We start from the raw sequence: 17292 nt of genomic DNA, 5'->3' as shown, positions 1-17292 counted from the left end.
TGAACTTTTCACCTGGACACCAATTACCCCTGATGGATTTGCTATTAATGAAAAATCATCACTCTCTACTTTTCGATAATTTTCCACCTCTTTGAGCGTGCAACATGGTAAATCTTTTAGCGATAATTCTTCCCAAAGTGATTGTGTCATATTTTGGGGGTTGCCTCTTTGATTTATGATCCGCGGTGTTTGGGGCATAAAACCTTGAAAGTACCCAATCTTGATGGTGGACGATGAAAAAAAAGGTCATTTGACCTGTGAAAATATTGTAAAAGTGTCTGAGACTGTTTTCCTCCATACGACAGAAAAATTATTTAACCACTTAATAAGGGGGTAAATATTTTTTTCTGCCATCCTCAAGTGCTTGTAAAAAAAAACTTCTTGCACATTTTGCGATAACGACAGTCAATTAAATGATACCCTAATTTTTTTGCCACGCTGTTTGACCATTTAGGGTTTGGCTGGTTAAAAGGGGTCACAGGGATGAAAATTGCTCCCATTTTCCGTTTTTTTTTCTAGGACAAATTAACCCTCCAACATATAGTGATTATTTTATGAGCAAATTAAGAAATCGTGATATTTTTACGAGGACTCATGTGTTCTTTCTCCTTGCTTGATAATAAATTTCTCTTTCATGCTCCTTTTTTTTTCGTCCAAAGTCTCAAGGAGAAAAATTCTCAGCACTCTCAAAAAAAATTCTTCTCAATGCTGGATAAATGGTCAGGGAAAATGTCTGAGACACATTGCGTGTGATTTCTTTTTTTGTTTGGTCGTCATGTATTTTTCTTTACTTGTAACTTCATATTCCATTTGGAAAATCTTTTTTGGCACTAATACAGTCACAAAGTGTTGTTTTCGCCCCAATCTCAAACACGAATGAAACAAATCTTGAGGATGGAATTGAGGCCGAGTCAGGTGTATACATATAATTAGGAGGAAAAAAATATTAAAACACCTCGCAATGTGTATAATTTGGCCAACAAATTAATTTCTGTGTCAGTCAGTGGGGATAGATTGAAGCGTGAACAGCCTCCAGCTAAACATGCTCCTTAATTTATTGGTGTCAATTGCGGCTTAAGAAGTGGCGGGAAAATATTCAAAACAACAATCCATACAAAGTTTTAACTTTCAAAACAATCCTCCACCCTCAAAGGACTCCAGACTCTGTGAAATTAATCACTTTTTGAGTTAAATAACAGCGACACAACAAATTGTAGAGTCATTCGCATAAATTAAAGGCTGAATTATTAGAAAGAAAAACAGTAAAACATGTGAATAATTGTTGTTTCAAGATTACAAATTCATAGTTTTGTCCTTCGAGGGGTGAATAGTGTGTGTTTCGTGGGTGTGGGGTATTTTTGTTGGTTACATTTAAAGTTTTTTTTATATTGCAATTTGTGCTAAAAAACTTAAATTGCGCAAAGCAAAGAGCGTCAAATAAGAGGGGTGTTGCCTTGTTGTAAAATGTTCAACATGAGTCGACACGCATTAAATTAAAAATTCAAAGGGGTAGCAATTGAATTGCACCAGATTTATTGCTACATTGTACGATTGAGACATTCAACACCACGTGAAAAATTCCACACAAGAAATTTTCAAGCCAGCAAGGAATTTCCTCCAAAGACGTGAGTTGAATTGCTTTCATGAATATTTCATGGGAAAACTTTTGCAATATTTAACCTTTTGTAGTTTTTGGGGGTGACTTTTACTTATCTTACAAGCATCACAAGTGTTATTTAGAAGAAAAAAAATCTATAAAAAATTTTAGCATATTTTATTGCACGAGTGTGTTTAACCTATAATGAAAATATGATTTATTTAGTTTTAGAATTTCTTTAATTATTAGGTACTATTTAATTTGAAAACTGTAATTTCGTCTGAAAAAAGTAATGTAATATGTAGAAAAATTTTGTAAATAAGGCTTTGCGCGCAAAAGTTTTTAGTTTAAAAACAAATGTTTTATTCAACTGCTCATTAGGTGATTTCAAAAATGTCAAAGTCTATACAAAAAATGTTTGCAACAAGTTCTTATATTTTATTCACACCCACACAAGTTGCGAATTTTGGAAATGCTGCATTTAAAAAAAAATCTTGTATATTCAGTATACATGTTTAGTTTTAAATATAAAAAAGGTGCTAAAGCATCCCAGGCTTTGCGAAGTGCTCAACCTCTTGACATTAGATGCTATCCCTCAAAAGTTCTTTCACACCATTTACCGTTTACAAGTTCTCAACTGATTTAAACCGATCTTTAAATTACTCGAAAGATCCTACAAAACAATCTTAAGAGTAGGGTGAAGTAACCACTTATCGCCACTTTTAGGAAAAACTGAAATTAATTTAATTATAATTTTTAAACCCTAATTGTAAAATAACTTAAATTTGACACAAAGTTACTTAGATATGTTGTCTATAGATATATCAAACTAATAGTCCCTTAATTTAACGGTGGAATACTTAAAATATATATTTTTATTAAAAATTCAAAAATAATAACTTCTCGCCACCTATACTTGAAAAGGCCCAAACTCAATTATTTTGGACAATATTATTAAAAATATATATTCAGCGTTGTTTTTCTTCCTGATATCCTATTTATTACTCATATTATATTAGTTTTCTTCGATTTACCTGGCGAGAAGTGGGTCACTAGCGAGAAGTGGTGACACCACCCTAATAAAATTAATTTCAGGACAAAAATTACTTATGGTTTCATAGCCAGTTCATTACCGATCCACAACCGATTTTAACAGATTTATAAATCACTTACAATATTCCCCAAAAAAACTTAAGACCTATAATTGAATTTCGAATAAAAATTAGTTATCGGTTATAAACCGGTACATTACCGATTCAAAACCGATCGGAACCAATTCAGTTATGTCGGAAATTTCAAGATCTTTCCAACGAGTCCAAACATGACTCCATCCGCCTGATAAATGCGCTCTACAGAACCTTTTTTAACCTTTGACTTTGAAAACCCGTTATTAAGAATGATTCAACGATATTTCCGTATAAGGACGAAATGTCCGCCTGGGTAATTTTTATGAAGGGGAGAGCGCGGGGGAGGGAATGAAGGGCATGTTAACGATCCTGTGGTCGACTTATGGTGGGCCCCCCTTAGGGCCCAAGTCGCTATCTCTAATCGTTTGGCCTCTAGAGCTCACGATAGCCGGACGAATAGAAGGAAAGACGAACAAACAGCGTGACGACATTTCTCAGAAATCGTCGGAAACACGAAGATTTGTTGAGAAAAGTGGTCACAAGGGGAGTGGAAAATAGAAATTGGGGGGGGGGTGAAAAAATCGAAGGATTATAATATACTGCTCTGTCCGTGGAGTTCGAGCAGTAAAAACAAAGCCTATTTTTAATATATTTTTTATGTACTTTAAACATTTTAAAATAAAACAGAATTCATTCAGGTAGTACACAATATATACATCATTTTCAAGATGGAGCTCTAGATAACATTAAAAAAAACTGTATTTATTTAATAATAATAGAAGTAACATAATTATTTCTGTTTTAATCACGCTAAGCCGTCTTTCAGCTTAATCCCAGGCCTGTCTAGCCCTAAAGCGATCTTCAGACTAGAGGTTTAGCCTAGTTCCCGGAGCTCTGGAAATCTTAAATAAAAATCAATTTCATTGTATTTTTTTTAGAATTTATTAGATAATTTGCTCCTAATAATTCAAACCGAAGTTAAATTTTTACAAAAAAAAAATCTTGAATGATAAAAAATTACAGCAAACAAGCCTTATGACTAAGTCTTAAGCCCGTATAAGGCACTCAGATTAACAACCCATGTCTTCCAATCCACCATTACTTCAGGAAGATTTTTGGAATATTTGAGATCAATTTCGAGACGATATTCTTCATTTGCTTTAGCCACTTTGCTCTAGGGTAAACTGGGGCAATAGTAAAAACGGTGTAGTAGTAAATCTGATTTTTATGTTTACACTACTAGGAACTACACTGAGAAAAAAGAGGGTGCGATTAACTTTTTTTCCTTAGAACTTTAACACTTTTTAGGTGTAAAAATATATCAACATTTTTTAATGTTAATTTTACACCTTTTTAAGGGTAAAATTAATATGGGAAAGGATAAATTTAACCCCTAATACACCTTAAAAGCATAATATTTACACCGATTTCGGATCAATACTGCAGGGTAAAACGTTTCCGGAATGTTATTTTAACATTTTCGGATTTCTCTCAGTGTATGCCGACTATTTATTCAGGACACAAGGATTTCTATACTATTTATAAATTCGTATAAGTCTCGTCCTCCGAAATCTAATATATAATTAAAAGCTTCGCAGGGTTTACAACTACTCCGTGTTTACTAGTGCCCCAGTTTCCCCTAGATCTGCCCCGGCATCGATTCCTCCTCAAAATAGCTTACTAATTTGTTGATCAAGTAACACATTTTATTATTTTTATTTATTTATTTATTTTTTTGATTAATTTTAGAAGTGGTATTTTTTGTAAAAACGCCATGGCGGTTTTGAGATAAAACGATTTTTCAAGAAACGGCAACAATTTTATTGAAAAACTCTATTTTTTTACTTAAATTTAGTGAATGTAGTCATAGTAATGGTAAATTTTAATTGGTCAAAAATTCGACATGGTGTTCACTAGAGAATGAGTCTTAGAAGCTGTAATTAAAATTTTGCGCAAATCGGTTGAAAATTATAGGCACCAGGAATATAACCAATGTAAAAAAAGAATGATTTCGAGAAAAACGAGTTTAAAGTTTTAGAAAATTGAAATTCAATAGTGATATCATGTGTTATTATAAAAAAAAACTTTTTTATTTAAAGGATTCTATGTGGTATAAAACATTAAAAAAATTATTATTTCTCGATAAATTATAAAGACTTTGAGATAAAAAAAAAACTGTGAAACATTTTTTTCAAAAGTGATGTTACCCCTTAATCAAGAATAAACTCCTACGCATGTATGAACATTTTTTGAGATGTATAAACGAATTTTACGTAATTTTCCTCGGTAAAGAAAATTTATAAACCAAATATTGTATAAAAGTGGCATTTGTAATAGGGTTTCTCTACTGTTGTATTCATCTGACTTATCTAGAATTTTTAGTATCTCACTGAAAAACATTTATAGAAATTCTGAACTTTATTTTAAAATGAATCCTAATTGAATGCAAGATACAATAATATTTATTTATAATAGAGCACTTGAAATATGATAATACCCATTTTATAGTTCTCCGAAATCGCATTAAGGGAAAGCCATCAGCGATACAAAGACAAAGTGTTCTTCGGACCCTGAGATTCTCCCCGTCTTGCTGCTTCAAAACATTTTTTTTTAATAAATTATTCGTAACCTGTTACCATTTAACTCTTTCTCTTACAAGGATGCATTGTATTACTTCACATTTAATTTATCACTGTGAGAGAAATCCGAAAAAGTCAAAATAACATTCCAGAAATGTTAATTTTACCCTGCAGTATTGATCCTAAAACGGTGTAAATATTACCCTTTTTAGGTGTATTATGGGTTAAGGTTACCCTAAAAAGTGTAAAATTAACATTAAAAATGTTGATATATTTTTACACTCAAAAAGTGTTAAAGATATGACGAAAAAAAGTTAATCGCAGCCTCTTTTTTTCTCAGTGATAAAACAAATTTATACCTGAGATACCTGATTAAATTTATGCGGTGATCTGAGGGACAGATTGCAAATTTGCAATTATACCTATTTTTATAAATAACTTTGAATAACTTTTATTTTTTAATAACTAATTAGCATATACAAAAATACCACATAGGAGAAAGCGCGCAACCTTCGGACGATTTATGCTTCGCACAAATCATTTTTTTAATGTGTTATAAACGAATTTGGCCCATTATAATGTTATATATTAATAGTTAGTCAAATGCCTAAAATTTTCAGAAAAGAGCTATGGAAACATAGCTAAGAACATCCATAAGGAACATAGAGAAAAAATTAAATTGTCCGAAGCTTGAGTTGTCCGAAGGTAGCGCCCTTTCCCCTAGTGTTTTAACATTCCTATCCGTGGTGGTCTTCCCTACAGTTTGATTCTACTTCGTATTATTCACTCTCATTTTTTTCCCTAAAATGAAGGACGGTATCTATTATACATTTTTCCCGCTAAAGGATTTCTTTACATAAATTACCGTCTAATTTTCATGTAACTCCCAATCTGTGTTACAATTTTTTCACCTAATTAAGACTTTCTCATGTTTTTCACACGCAAAAAAACACCCCATTTCCGTTTGCATATGGAAATCAGTCATAGAAGAAGAAAAAAAACACTTTACCATCTTATCGCAGAAAATGTAACGATAAAAATTTTCCTCGTCAATTGCCGCTCAATTAAAACGAAATGGAATTGAGACGGAGAGTGCAGATGGTAGTAAAAAAGTTGATATGCACGTGAAAATGAAATAATTCACTGATTTACATAATGAATTTCCACTTTTCTCTGGCTTGGGCAATTGAATAAACCCCGACGAGGTTATTCAGTAACTTGGTGCACTTGTCACCCTGAAAGAGTTTGGTTACATTGGGCTGCTCCAGGAGACGACAAAAGGCACATGAAAAGGTGTGTAGCGTCCAAAAGGCATGCTTTGAGATGGAGCTTTCACGCGACAATCTCTCGAGGTATCCTTGAGAAGTTTAATCTCTCTCGAGTGGGTAGCCCAATCGGGCGATTGGACGAAAAGGAGTATTTTATTCTTTGCTCCAATCCTCTCTTTTCCACTCATATTTTCCCCGCGCATTTTCGCATATATTTTCCAAATGGTGGGGTTGAAAAAACAGCAGGTGGATGAATTCCCTGAAAAGCCATTACCATACAATTTACATGGTGTCGTAGAAAACCGCAAAGAAATCCGTTGAGCGACGACGCGAAAAGCAGGTGAAAATCTACTACAGAGAGTAGTTTGGGGAGAGTAGTTTTTTCCACCTGACGCGATATCAAGTTGTGAAAGTGGGAGAAAGTCCTACCCCATACCATGTGTTGATGTGTAAATAAGATAGTGGTGAGTGGTTGGATGGCTCTCTCGACTCGGGGGAGAATTTGAATTTTCCACTCAGTGTCCGCTTCGCAGTTTCACTTGAGCCACAACGGTGTTAACCACTCCTTCATCGAGTTGTGTCAACGTCTTGGCGTGCCATTTTCTCCCCATTTTTCCACAAACTCTTCCGCAGTGTGCATCGTTAGAACCTCAGTCGCGCCAGGTTTTTCTTTTCGCAATTTCTACAAATTTTTAAAAAAATATTTTCTTGACACTTTTGAAGCGATACTAAGAGTTTTATGTGGTTCTTGTGACTCTCTATTAGGACTTAAGTGTGTGGATATATTGTGATTTTCAGAAAGTTAATTAAATCTAAAGACACCTGTACAGTTGTTCTTCTGTAAGAAACATGTACGACAGTGACAACGAAGTTACTTTTGTGGTGCTGACATCACCAATTAATTCTCAGGTCGATTAAAAATCATCCCTTTGTAAACCTAAACCCTTGCCCAACATCGAATTCTGTGCAGTGTTATTCATTTCATCTGGCACATCTTCACAATGTGGCCCTACTTTAGGCACTTGTAACATTTTCAAATTTTCTTCATAAAATCATCCCAATCTTCTTTAAAAAAAAAATTCAATAAATCTCAAATTCGAGCACAATACAAAGTACTTAAAGCTTAAACCTTCACATTAGCTTTTTCGGCTGCTACGGAAAAGCCTCAAAAGATCCCAATCTCACCGGAAGCACTTCCATTGATTTTTCCTCCCTCTAAGTCACTTCTTTTTTTATGACTGGCGAAGTAATATAAAGTCTCTATTTTCCGGTGACTACATCTGCAGCCAGCAAGCTACGGAAAAAAGAACGGAATGTGGTACGCATCACCTAGCAATCAGGGCTGGGGTGCAGCTAGCAAAGCCGAACGCCGGAAATCCTCAATTATTGAAGCTGATGTGAGTCCATCAGGAGCTGCAGGTGGTGGTTTGAAAGCCAGTGCAGGTCGTGTGATTCGCATCATCAACAATCTCGATCACACAGTACAGGTAAGTCTTCACCTCATAACTATATACTTAAATACCCTGATACTCCAATTTGCGACAGCAATTTTTCCCAAAATTCTTCGTTCAAAACAAGAAAAAAAAAGCAGGACGGGTGAAAATCATATCTCGCGTTATTATGTTAATAACATTATAAATTACCCTTTGCCGGCCTTGAAGTGGTCAGATGGGCGGTTGAGACATGGAGGGGTGGTGTTTGTGGCCAAAATGTGTCGGAGGGTGAGACAAAAATTTCACTCCAAAATCGATCGCGCACGCTAAACATGTGGAAAGTTTTCTTATGCTAATTTCTCCTCAGTAGCGTTTCCGGTGCTTTAATACGCCACCCTCCATGGGCAAAACAAACCAACCCCTTCCCGTGCACAAGAGAGGCACACCAATGGGACAGTGTCTGAATGGGATAGAAGGAGAAGACATGGGGTGTCTTTCACCATTTTGGTTGTATTTTCTTCATGAATGCGGACACTAATATACTCAATGTACTACTAGTAATACTGCTTTGATATATTGTACTATAAGGGTCCAAGCAAGGACGTAATTAGTAAAAATATAAAATTAATTTCATATGAATTTGTTACATTTTTTAAAACATTTAAATGACGAAAACTTAATTTAATAATGTTAACAAACCTTGCGTCGACTTATGGGGGGGGGTCCCCGTCCCCGACGGTCCCAAGTAGATATCTATAACCGTTTGGCTTCTAGAAGTGGCAACAATCGGACGAACACACGGACAAAGGAACAGACGGACAAACAGCATGACGTCATTTTTCAGAAATCGATGGTTCCATTCCATAATATTCTATCTCAGAATGACAACATTCCAGGAGAGCCATTTGAAGTTGGCGATTGTCTATGCTGCCCGTGTAAATTTTTTTCGAAAAAATTAAATTTCTCGTTACGCGAACGTCGGATGACCACCAAATTTTCACCAGTTGTAGATCTCGGTCCCAGGAACAACATATCTCTCGGAGTAATATAATTCTAAGTCGACTTAGAATAGTATGGAATGGAGCCGTCGAAATTGTCTGAAACGCGAAGATTTGTCGAGACACATGGTCCGTGGGGATTGAAAGTAAAAATTTTGTGGGGTGAAAAAATCAAAGGATTACAAACTGCTCTCTCTGTGGGGTTCGAGCAGTAAAAATCAGTTTCTTTAGTGAAATCTTATTAGTTTCCTATTATTTAGTACATGTGCTAAAACATTAAAATTTTCTAAATTTACGGTGAGAGCAGAATCACATTGTCAATAAAATGTTCGCTGTAGCCTCACCGTATTTCGTTAATTTACGCATTTTCATTGCAATTCTTACGCAAATTTTCCATTACCGTATTACCTTATCTCATACTCTGTGGCACTGGGTGAAAATAATATAAGAAAATTGAAGAAATAAAACGAAAATTCGATAAACGGTGAGCAAAAAAACTGTACGAGTAATTTCTCTTACAGTTTTTTTTTGCTCCCCGTTTATCGAATTTTCGTTTTATTTATTCAATTTTCTTATATTATTTTCACCTAGTGCCACCGAGTCGGAGATAAGGTAATACAGTAATCAAGAATTTGCGTAAGAATTGCAATGAAAATGCGTAAATTAACGAAATACGGTGACCATTTTACTGTCAATGTGATTCAGTCCTTGACTGATTTATCGGAGATAGTGATGATAAGTAATTTTAAATTCCATTTGAAAACTTACTAAGAACGTTTAGGAAAAAATTTTCTCCTTCCGTAATCACGGGTACTAATTTCGTAATTTTTGTTATGTTACTTTATGCGTCATAGTTTTTTCTTTGTTCTAAAAATTTGTGATTCTTTCTCTCTGAATTAATATATTATTAATTACTACAAATGTTTCTAGTTATTGAAATTATGACAAAACACATGTACTAAAAACATTCCATTCAGAAATATGTACTAAAATTATTTAATTTTATGAAACTGTATGATTTTTTTTGTGGTTAAAAATTATTGAGATGAGTATAGTTTAATTTTCAATTACAGTGGGACCTCGATAAAATCAACAAATTATTTCCAGGCCTGTTGACTCTATTGGATTCGTTGACTCTATCGGAGTCCAAAAAAATCATTTAAAATGTGAAATTTTGATATAAAGGGGTATTATTTTATGTTTGTACTAGATCATTGATAAATTCAACACAATAGTAGCATATTTTATTAAATTATTTCATTTATTAAGCCCAAAAAAGTCGTGTGTTAGGCAAAAATGGGAGATTAAGGAATGATTTTTAAGAATATATTATTAGTAAATACACTAAGTCCAGGAATTATGCACATTTTCGGGACAGAAAAAACGAGCGAAATGGCATTATGCATAAAGAAAATTTGTATTCCCGCAGGCGATTTCTTTTTAATGAATTTGCTTAAAAATTTTTGATTGTCTGTTGCTTATTTTGTTTTTGATCCAAATTTTCTTTTGAGATACTGATATTTTAAATTAAAAATGTAAGTTAAAATAAATTTACACGTTTTCTTTACAAGCGTAATTTTTATGATTGTTTGACATGTACATTTTTCAAAGAAGAGTAAGGTCTTTAAAAAGTTCGAATAAATTTAGAAAAGTTTCTTCACTATGTTATACTCAAAAAATCTCCCATCCTGTACGTATTTTAGTAATTCGAGTTCATATTTTTTGTTTTTGCCATAATATTATTCACTTACAAATTAATGATGGCTCAAAATTGCTCACATTGAGATCAGAGACCTAATCAAAAAATCTTAAGACAAGAGAACTTTCAATCGGTCAAAAAGTTTAAAATCACGTAAAGAAAATTATATTGTTGGAAAATGATTACACGGTTAATAAACCTACGAATTTTATCACAAAATTACCAAGTCTTACATAATTATTTTTTCTTTTGTTCAAAGTGTTACGTTGATACACAATAAGACTGTTTTTTATTTCAAAATGATCATATTAAACCATATAATATTATTAGTTCAATAATAAAGGAAAATTTGACTCTATCGGAGTCAATTTGGGTCCAAGTTGACACTATCGTAGTCCGTGGTGTAAAAAAATTGCTGTAGACTCTAATTAAGATTGACTCTATCGGGGGTTGACTCTATCGAGGTCCCACTGTACCGCATTTCTTGGATAATTTTAATAAGATTCTTATTATAAGACTTAACGTCTACAAACATGCATGTACTAAAGCAATATTTTGCAACAGTCCCCTTAATTAAAACGTTACTCATACGATGAATTTTTCTTTAATAGATTCTTCAGATTTTTTTACAAATTCAAGATCATGTACTAAGCTTCATAATACTAAGATAATAAATTCAAATCGGTAAAATAGAAGGCCCATAATACTTCTGGAAATGAATAGATAAACTCGTGAAAAAAGATGGTCGTCAATTTGGCACCAAAAAGATTCTTCATGCTGTCGTATCTCTGATCCGATACCTTGTCGCATTGCTAATGCAAAGTAAAAGGAAAAAAAGTTCTCTGTCGTTATTATACAACAGTTAAAAGCCCCCTCAAGTCTTTTTTATGGCACAACAGGATTCTTTTATGAATCAAAACTCTATAATCGTGAATATTAAAATCAGTTCTAGAATGCACATAGCAGAAACATATGTGGAACAATTAATTTACACGTTATTTATCACCGTACTCAGTCTCACGTGAGACAAACGGTGAAGTGGACGCGGAAGGAACAAGCATGGAATTTCCCATTTGTAGCCACTGCTTTCACCTGTGACCAGAAAGACTCACGAAATATCTTTTCATAGTGTCGCGTGCTTCTAAATCTTCGCACGTCGCAGCCATTTGAAGAGGTAGTAGAGGATCTGGGACAGGTGCTTAAAATGACTGGCGCGAAAAAGATGTACACGGGCAGTGGTCAAGAAGTGAGATCATTCTCACAATTACGAAATGAATTTGCCGATATGGATACATTTTATCTGGCACCAGGTGGGAATCCAGGAACAACTCCTGCATCACCGGAACGGAGATCTCGCTCCCGAGCTGGTATGGTGGCGCCCATTGTGGCTGAGGAACCACCCAAAGGATCCGTGCGTCAGAGAGCAAGGAGCAAAAGCCGTCCGAGGGTCCTCTATGCGCCAGAGAATGAGATTGTCCGCTCCAATCAAGGTGAGAGTTGAGCGCGGAAAAAATCAATGAACAAGTTTGAATGGGATTTTTGCCTTTCAGAGTACACAATTGTCGATGCTCTGAAAGAGGAACCCACAAAAGTGACCATTAAGGGACTCCGGAGGACATTCTATCCACCAATCCATCACCCATCGATCGACAACAGCCCACCGGATAAGAAACTTCAACTCCACTGGGTGTATCCTTTTCAAAATCGATATTTTTTGAGCAAGAAATGGGCGGGAAAAACCAAAGAGGGTGACCAGAAGCTTTTGTTTTCCAGGACATGTTTTTCTTTTAATAATCTCCTGCAGTACTTTATCCTTTTTTCTTTTGTTTCTAAATATCTTCTTTATTTTATGTAAATTTTCAAGTTACTTTATTTTGCAGAATTATCTCTTGATTGAATAATCCTTAGAAAACAGATGCCTAAAAAAAATCCTTTTACAAAATATTACAAATTTCTACCAACTTTTGAAATCTTTTAGTTTACCCAGTATTTTCTGCTCACACTTTGTTTTGCAAATTCATCCACCCTATGTTTGTGTGTAAATAATAATTTTAATTGCGACTTCTCCGGAAAATTTATGCAAAACATGTGCCGGATTAATAGCCCCTTTTCATGCCTCAGGGACAAACTGTGTGAATGAAAGTGTTCTCTTTTTGCTGTATTGTACAAGTGAAAATGTCTGGTCAGAGAATTCCTAGCTGTCGATTTACATTAATTTTTTCCTCCTTCTGCCCTCCTTCTATAACCACAAAAACATTTTTCCAATGGAGGTTTTTAGAACTCTTTTACACACTTTTTCTTGACTTTTTTTTCTCTTTTCCGTGCTAATGGGAGTCGGAAGTGGCGTTGCGGAGGGCTTTGGGTGTAATAAAAAATTTTCCTACTCATGCTTTTCGGCAGTCAAATCAACTTCATTCACAAAAATTCTCTATGATTTTGTGGTATTATAAAAGTTTAGGAAAGGAAGCAAAATGGCGGCCAAACTGAAGATTTTTTGATAAAGTTTCAGAACATAAAAGTTTTCTGTACTATGTATTTTCCTTGATTAAATTTTCTTGGAACAATAGTCACGGGTACAGAGGAATAGATGCCCGTCGAAATCTATGGGTTCTACCTTCTGGAGAACTCTTGTATTACGTAGCGGCTGTTGCTGTTCTCCTGGACAGAGAGGAAGAAGCTCAGCGACACTACACAGGTCATACTGAGGACATCATGTGCATGGATATTCATCCATCTCGTGAATTAGTGGCTTCTGGACAGAGAGGTGGTCGTGACAGAAAATCCCAAGCCCATGTACGCATTTGGAGTACAGAATCTCTTCAAACGCTTTACGTTTTTGGAATGGGAGAACTTGATCGGGGTGTTACTTCCGTTGCTTTTTCACAACTGGTATATTACTACTATTCCTAATAATAAGGATACTCTCTCAAAACTCTTAAACTTTACAGAACGGAGGTAGCTATGTTCTAGCAGTGGATGCTGGTCGTGAGAGTATTTTATCCGTTTGGCAATGGCAATGGGGACATTTGCTTGGAAAAGTTGCGGTAAGAAGACCATCACGTCTAGAAAACTTCAAACCTAGAACAGTCTCAGGAACTTCCACTTCATTTCAGACCCTTCAAGAAGGACTATCGGGTGCATGTTTCCACCCATTGGATGACAATTTGATCATCACTCATGGAAGAGGTCACTTGGCTTTCTGGCATAGACGTAAGGATGGTTTCTTCGAGAGAACAGACATCATTAAGAATGTAAGTTTAATTTTTAAACTTCCTTACTGCGTCCTAATGATCATGTTCTTTCAGCCTTCCCGTACGCATATCACTAGCATCCAGTTTGAACCAGACGGAGATGTTGTTACTGCAGATAGCGATGGTTTTATTACGATTTATAGCGTTGATGCGGATGGAGCGTACTTCGTTAGAATGGAATTTGAAGCACATACAAAGGGCATTAGCTGTTTAGTGATGCTATCTGAAGGCACTTTGCTGTCCGGTGGCGAAAAAGATCGTAAGATCATAGCATGGGATTCGTTACAGAACTATAAGAGAATCACAGAGACCAAGGTAAAGTTCCTTACTTATGCACATTTTATGCTCTGCCTAATATAAATTATTGCAGCTTCAAGAATCCAGCGGTGGAGTCCGCACTATCTACCCTCAACGTCCTGGACGCAATGATGGAAACATCTACGTTGGCACAACGCGAAATAACATATTGGAAGGTTCCTTGCAGAGGCGTTTCAACCAAGTAGTCTTTGGCCATGGACGTCAACTGTGGGGTCTAGCAGCGCATCCAGATGATGACGTCTTTGCCACAGCTGGACATGATAAGAATATAGCGCTATGGCGCAAACAGAAACTCCTGTGGACATCCCAGGTGGCTTACGAGTGTATCTCACTTGCCTTCCATCCCTTCGGTTCAGCTTTAGCAGCTGGAAGCAGTGAAGGTCACCTACTTATCATGAACTCAGACAATGGTGCATCCATGTTAACCCTACGCGTCTGTGGTTCCCCTCTAAACTGCATTGGATACAACCTAGCTGGAGATATGATAGCTATTGGATCACAAAATGGCAGTATCTATCTATTCCGCGTTTCTCGCGATGGATATTCATATAAAAAGGTCAATAAGATACGAGGTGCTCAGCCTCTGACACATCTGGATTGGAGTATCGACGGGGTATATCTCCAAACAGTGACCACAGATTTTGACTTGCTATTCTGGGATGTAAAGTCATTATCACCAGAGAAGAGTCCAATGGCTATGAAAGATGTCAAATGGGCTACTTTCAACTGCACAGTGGGTTACGTAGTGGCTGGAATGTGGAACAATCGATACTATTCCTCCAATTCCACTATCATATCAACGGGCAGTCGGGCAACTGGACAAGATATGCTGATTTCAGGCGACGCTGATGGATATCTCAGGCTTTTCAGGTAACTTTATATAACATTAAATTTTTCCGGCTCTAAGGACCAAATTTGTTTTCAGATACCCTTGTATCACTCCGAAAGCTGAGTACTCCGAAGCCAAAGTGTACTCTGGAACGTTGGCTTGCGCTCGCTTCCTCTGTGGTGATCGCATGGTTGTGACTGTTGGTGGAACTGACGCCTCCCTTATGATATGGGATCTCATTGAAGAATAAGTGAGTATTTTGTCAAGAGAGTACGTGCATGGCGTAGTGAAATCTTCAATTCTTGATCTTTAAATTGCAGCCTCTGTGGCCCCCGGCGTGGTTTCACACCGCTGCCTCGGATCACTCACCATCACCTTCATATAAAAATTTAGAGCACCGTCGAAGCACCGTTTCCTCCACCTTTACGAGTGACACCTCATGCCTCAATGGCTTCACCGGCGCCCCATCCAGCCGTGGCGCTATTCCTCGATGGGTAAGTTCCCGTAGCCGCGGCCAAACTCATAAATCCATAAACATACATGAAATGAAGTAATTTGCAGGCGCACGATGACTCACCCGATGAAATCACCGTGGCTGCTGGTGATATTCCCGACTCGGAGGAGGATGAAGATGGCGTTGAGTACGCCGTCATGCTTCCGGATGCCTTCGCTGTTCTTGATATCACATAGCGTCGGCCACAGATCCCTGGACACTCCGCCCTCGATCCACTACCAAGGGACAGCATTTTGACAGAAGGAAACAACTTACAGGGAGAGACACCTAAGTGATCCTGAAGATGACTTCCCCATTCCATTTGTAACTTTGACGTTTGTGAAGTCCTCTACAGAGCCCTCAAGTGGTACCTCCAAAAAGTAATATGCCGATACAGAATCTTGACAATTTCATAACCTCATAATTTAAGAGAAATAGCAAGACACGGTCCTATTGATTTTGTCAATAGGTCATCCCATGTCCCAAGGCTAAATGTTCCGTTTTGTAGCCATATTTTTGTAACAGAATATGTGAGTAAAGACAAGTCAGAAAATCTTGCTTACTGTCATAAAACTGTCAGAAACATGTTTATAAATCAAAGCATTTGTTTTGCTCATTATGACCTGCTAACAGTAACTTTTGATTTGCAAATATGTTGTCGAAGTTGCATATGAGAGTGAGCAAGATGATTATAACTAGTTTTTATTAACTCCAATTTAATTGTTAAACACATGTTTACAAAACAGAAATCATTCTGTATTGCGCTCATTATGCCCAACGCACAATAACTTTTGTTTGTAAGCATGTTTTCAAAATTTCCTATGAGAGAGAGGGAGATGACTAGATCTCTGTTTCATTCACTCTCATTGAAATGTCAAAAACATGTTTACAAAACAAAATTTATTATGCGTTGGGCATTGTGATCAACGCACAATAACCTTTGTTTGTAAATATGTTTTCAAAATTGCCTATTGGAGTGAGCGAGATGACTAGATCTAAGTTTCATTCACTCTCATAGAAAAGTCAAAAACATGTTTACAAAACAAAAATTATTGTGTGATGTCCAAAGCACAATAACTTTTGTTTGTAAACATGTTTTCAAAATTTTCTATAGGAGTGAGCGAGATGGCTAGATCCAGATCTCACGCACTCTGATTGAAATGTCAAAAACATGTTTAGTAAACAAAAGTTATAGTGCGTTGGGCATGATGGTCATTATACAAAACTATTTATAAACAGAAAAAAACAAATTGAAGTGAAAAAAAGAAATCTGCCACTGATGAAAACATTTTGCACGTCATCACTTGATCAGAGAGTAAACTATTTGCAAGAAAAAACATTAAGAAAAAACTAATTATTAATATTTATAAACGTTAATTCTATATTCAAATTTATTCATTGTTATTCTAGTTAGTACGAGAGAAGTGTGGTGTTGTTGGAAAAGTCGTGAATATTTCGAAAAGAGAGCTGTTTTAATATTTTTCTCGCCGGCAAAGATATAAAAGAAAAATCGCCATCCATAAAAAGCAAAAACAAATAGGAAAAACTTGAAATATTATGAAAAACCACAATTATTTGCATAATTTTCGCAATTTTCGTCGAATAGACAAGGAAAAAAAAAAGAACAAAACAGTGCGCTGGTCGCGACTTTCTCAAGATCCTGTTTCTGTTGCATTTTTTATAAAATACTAAATAAATAA

The 17292-nt window shown here is 35.8% G+C and overlaps 1 protein-coding gene across 2 annotated transcripts in view; it reads left to right on the top strand.

The window, feature by feature from the left end:
• Positions 1-16842, top strand: part of LOC129804242 (echinoderm microtubule-associated protein-like CG42247) — a 28329-nt gene extending 11487 nt beyond the window's left edge. The window contains exons 1-12 of one of the 2 annotated variants that reach the window (XM_055851381.1): positions 7345-7480; positions 7858-8058; positions 11831-12191; positions 12252-12390; positions 13269-13590; positions 13650-13745; positions 13815-13952; positions 14007-14267; positions 14323-15140; positions 15196-15349; positions 15420-15593; positions 15651-16842. In XM_055851381.1, coding sequence (XP_055707356.1) covers positions 7421-7480; positions 7858-8058; positions 11831-12191; positions 12252-12390; positions 13269-13590; positions 13650-13745; positions 13815-13952; positions 14007-14267; positions 14323-15140; positions 15196-15349 — 2550 coding nt within the window. In that variant the 5' untranslated portion in view covers positions 7345-7420 and the 3' untranslated portion in view covers positions 15420-15593; positions 15651-16842. Of the gene's footprint in view, positions 1-7344; positions 7481-7857; positions 8059-11830; positions 12192-12251; positions 12391-13268; positions 13591-13649; positions 13746-13814; positions 13953-14006; positions 14268-14322; positions 15141-15195; positions 15350-15419; positions 15594-15650 lie in introns of those variants that run through there. The other variant, XM_055851380.1, reaches the window with a different exon arrangement.
• The last annotated feature ends 450 nt before the right edge of the window (positions 16843-17292 follow it).

This window comes from Phlebotomus papatasi, chromosome 2, assembly GCF_024763615.1.
Source record: "Phlebotomus papatasi isolate M1 chromosome 2, Ppap_2.1, whole genome shotgun sequence".
Classification (NCBI taxonomy): Eukaryota; Metazoa; Arthropoda; class Insecta; order Diptera; family Psychodidae; genus Phlebotomus; species Phlebotomus papatasi.
This window is presented reverse-complemented; position numbering and strand designations above follow the sequence as displayed.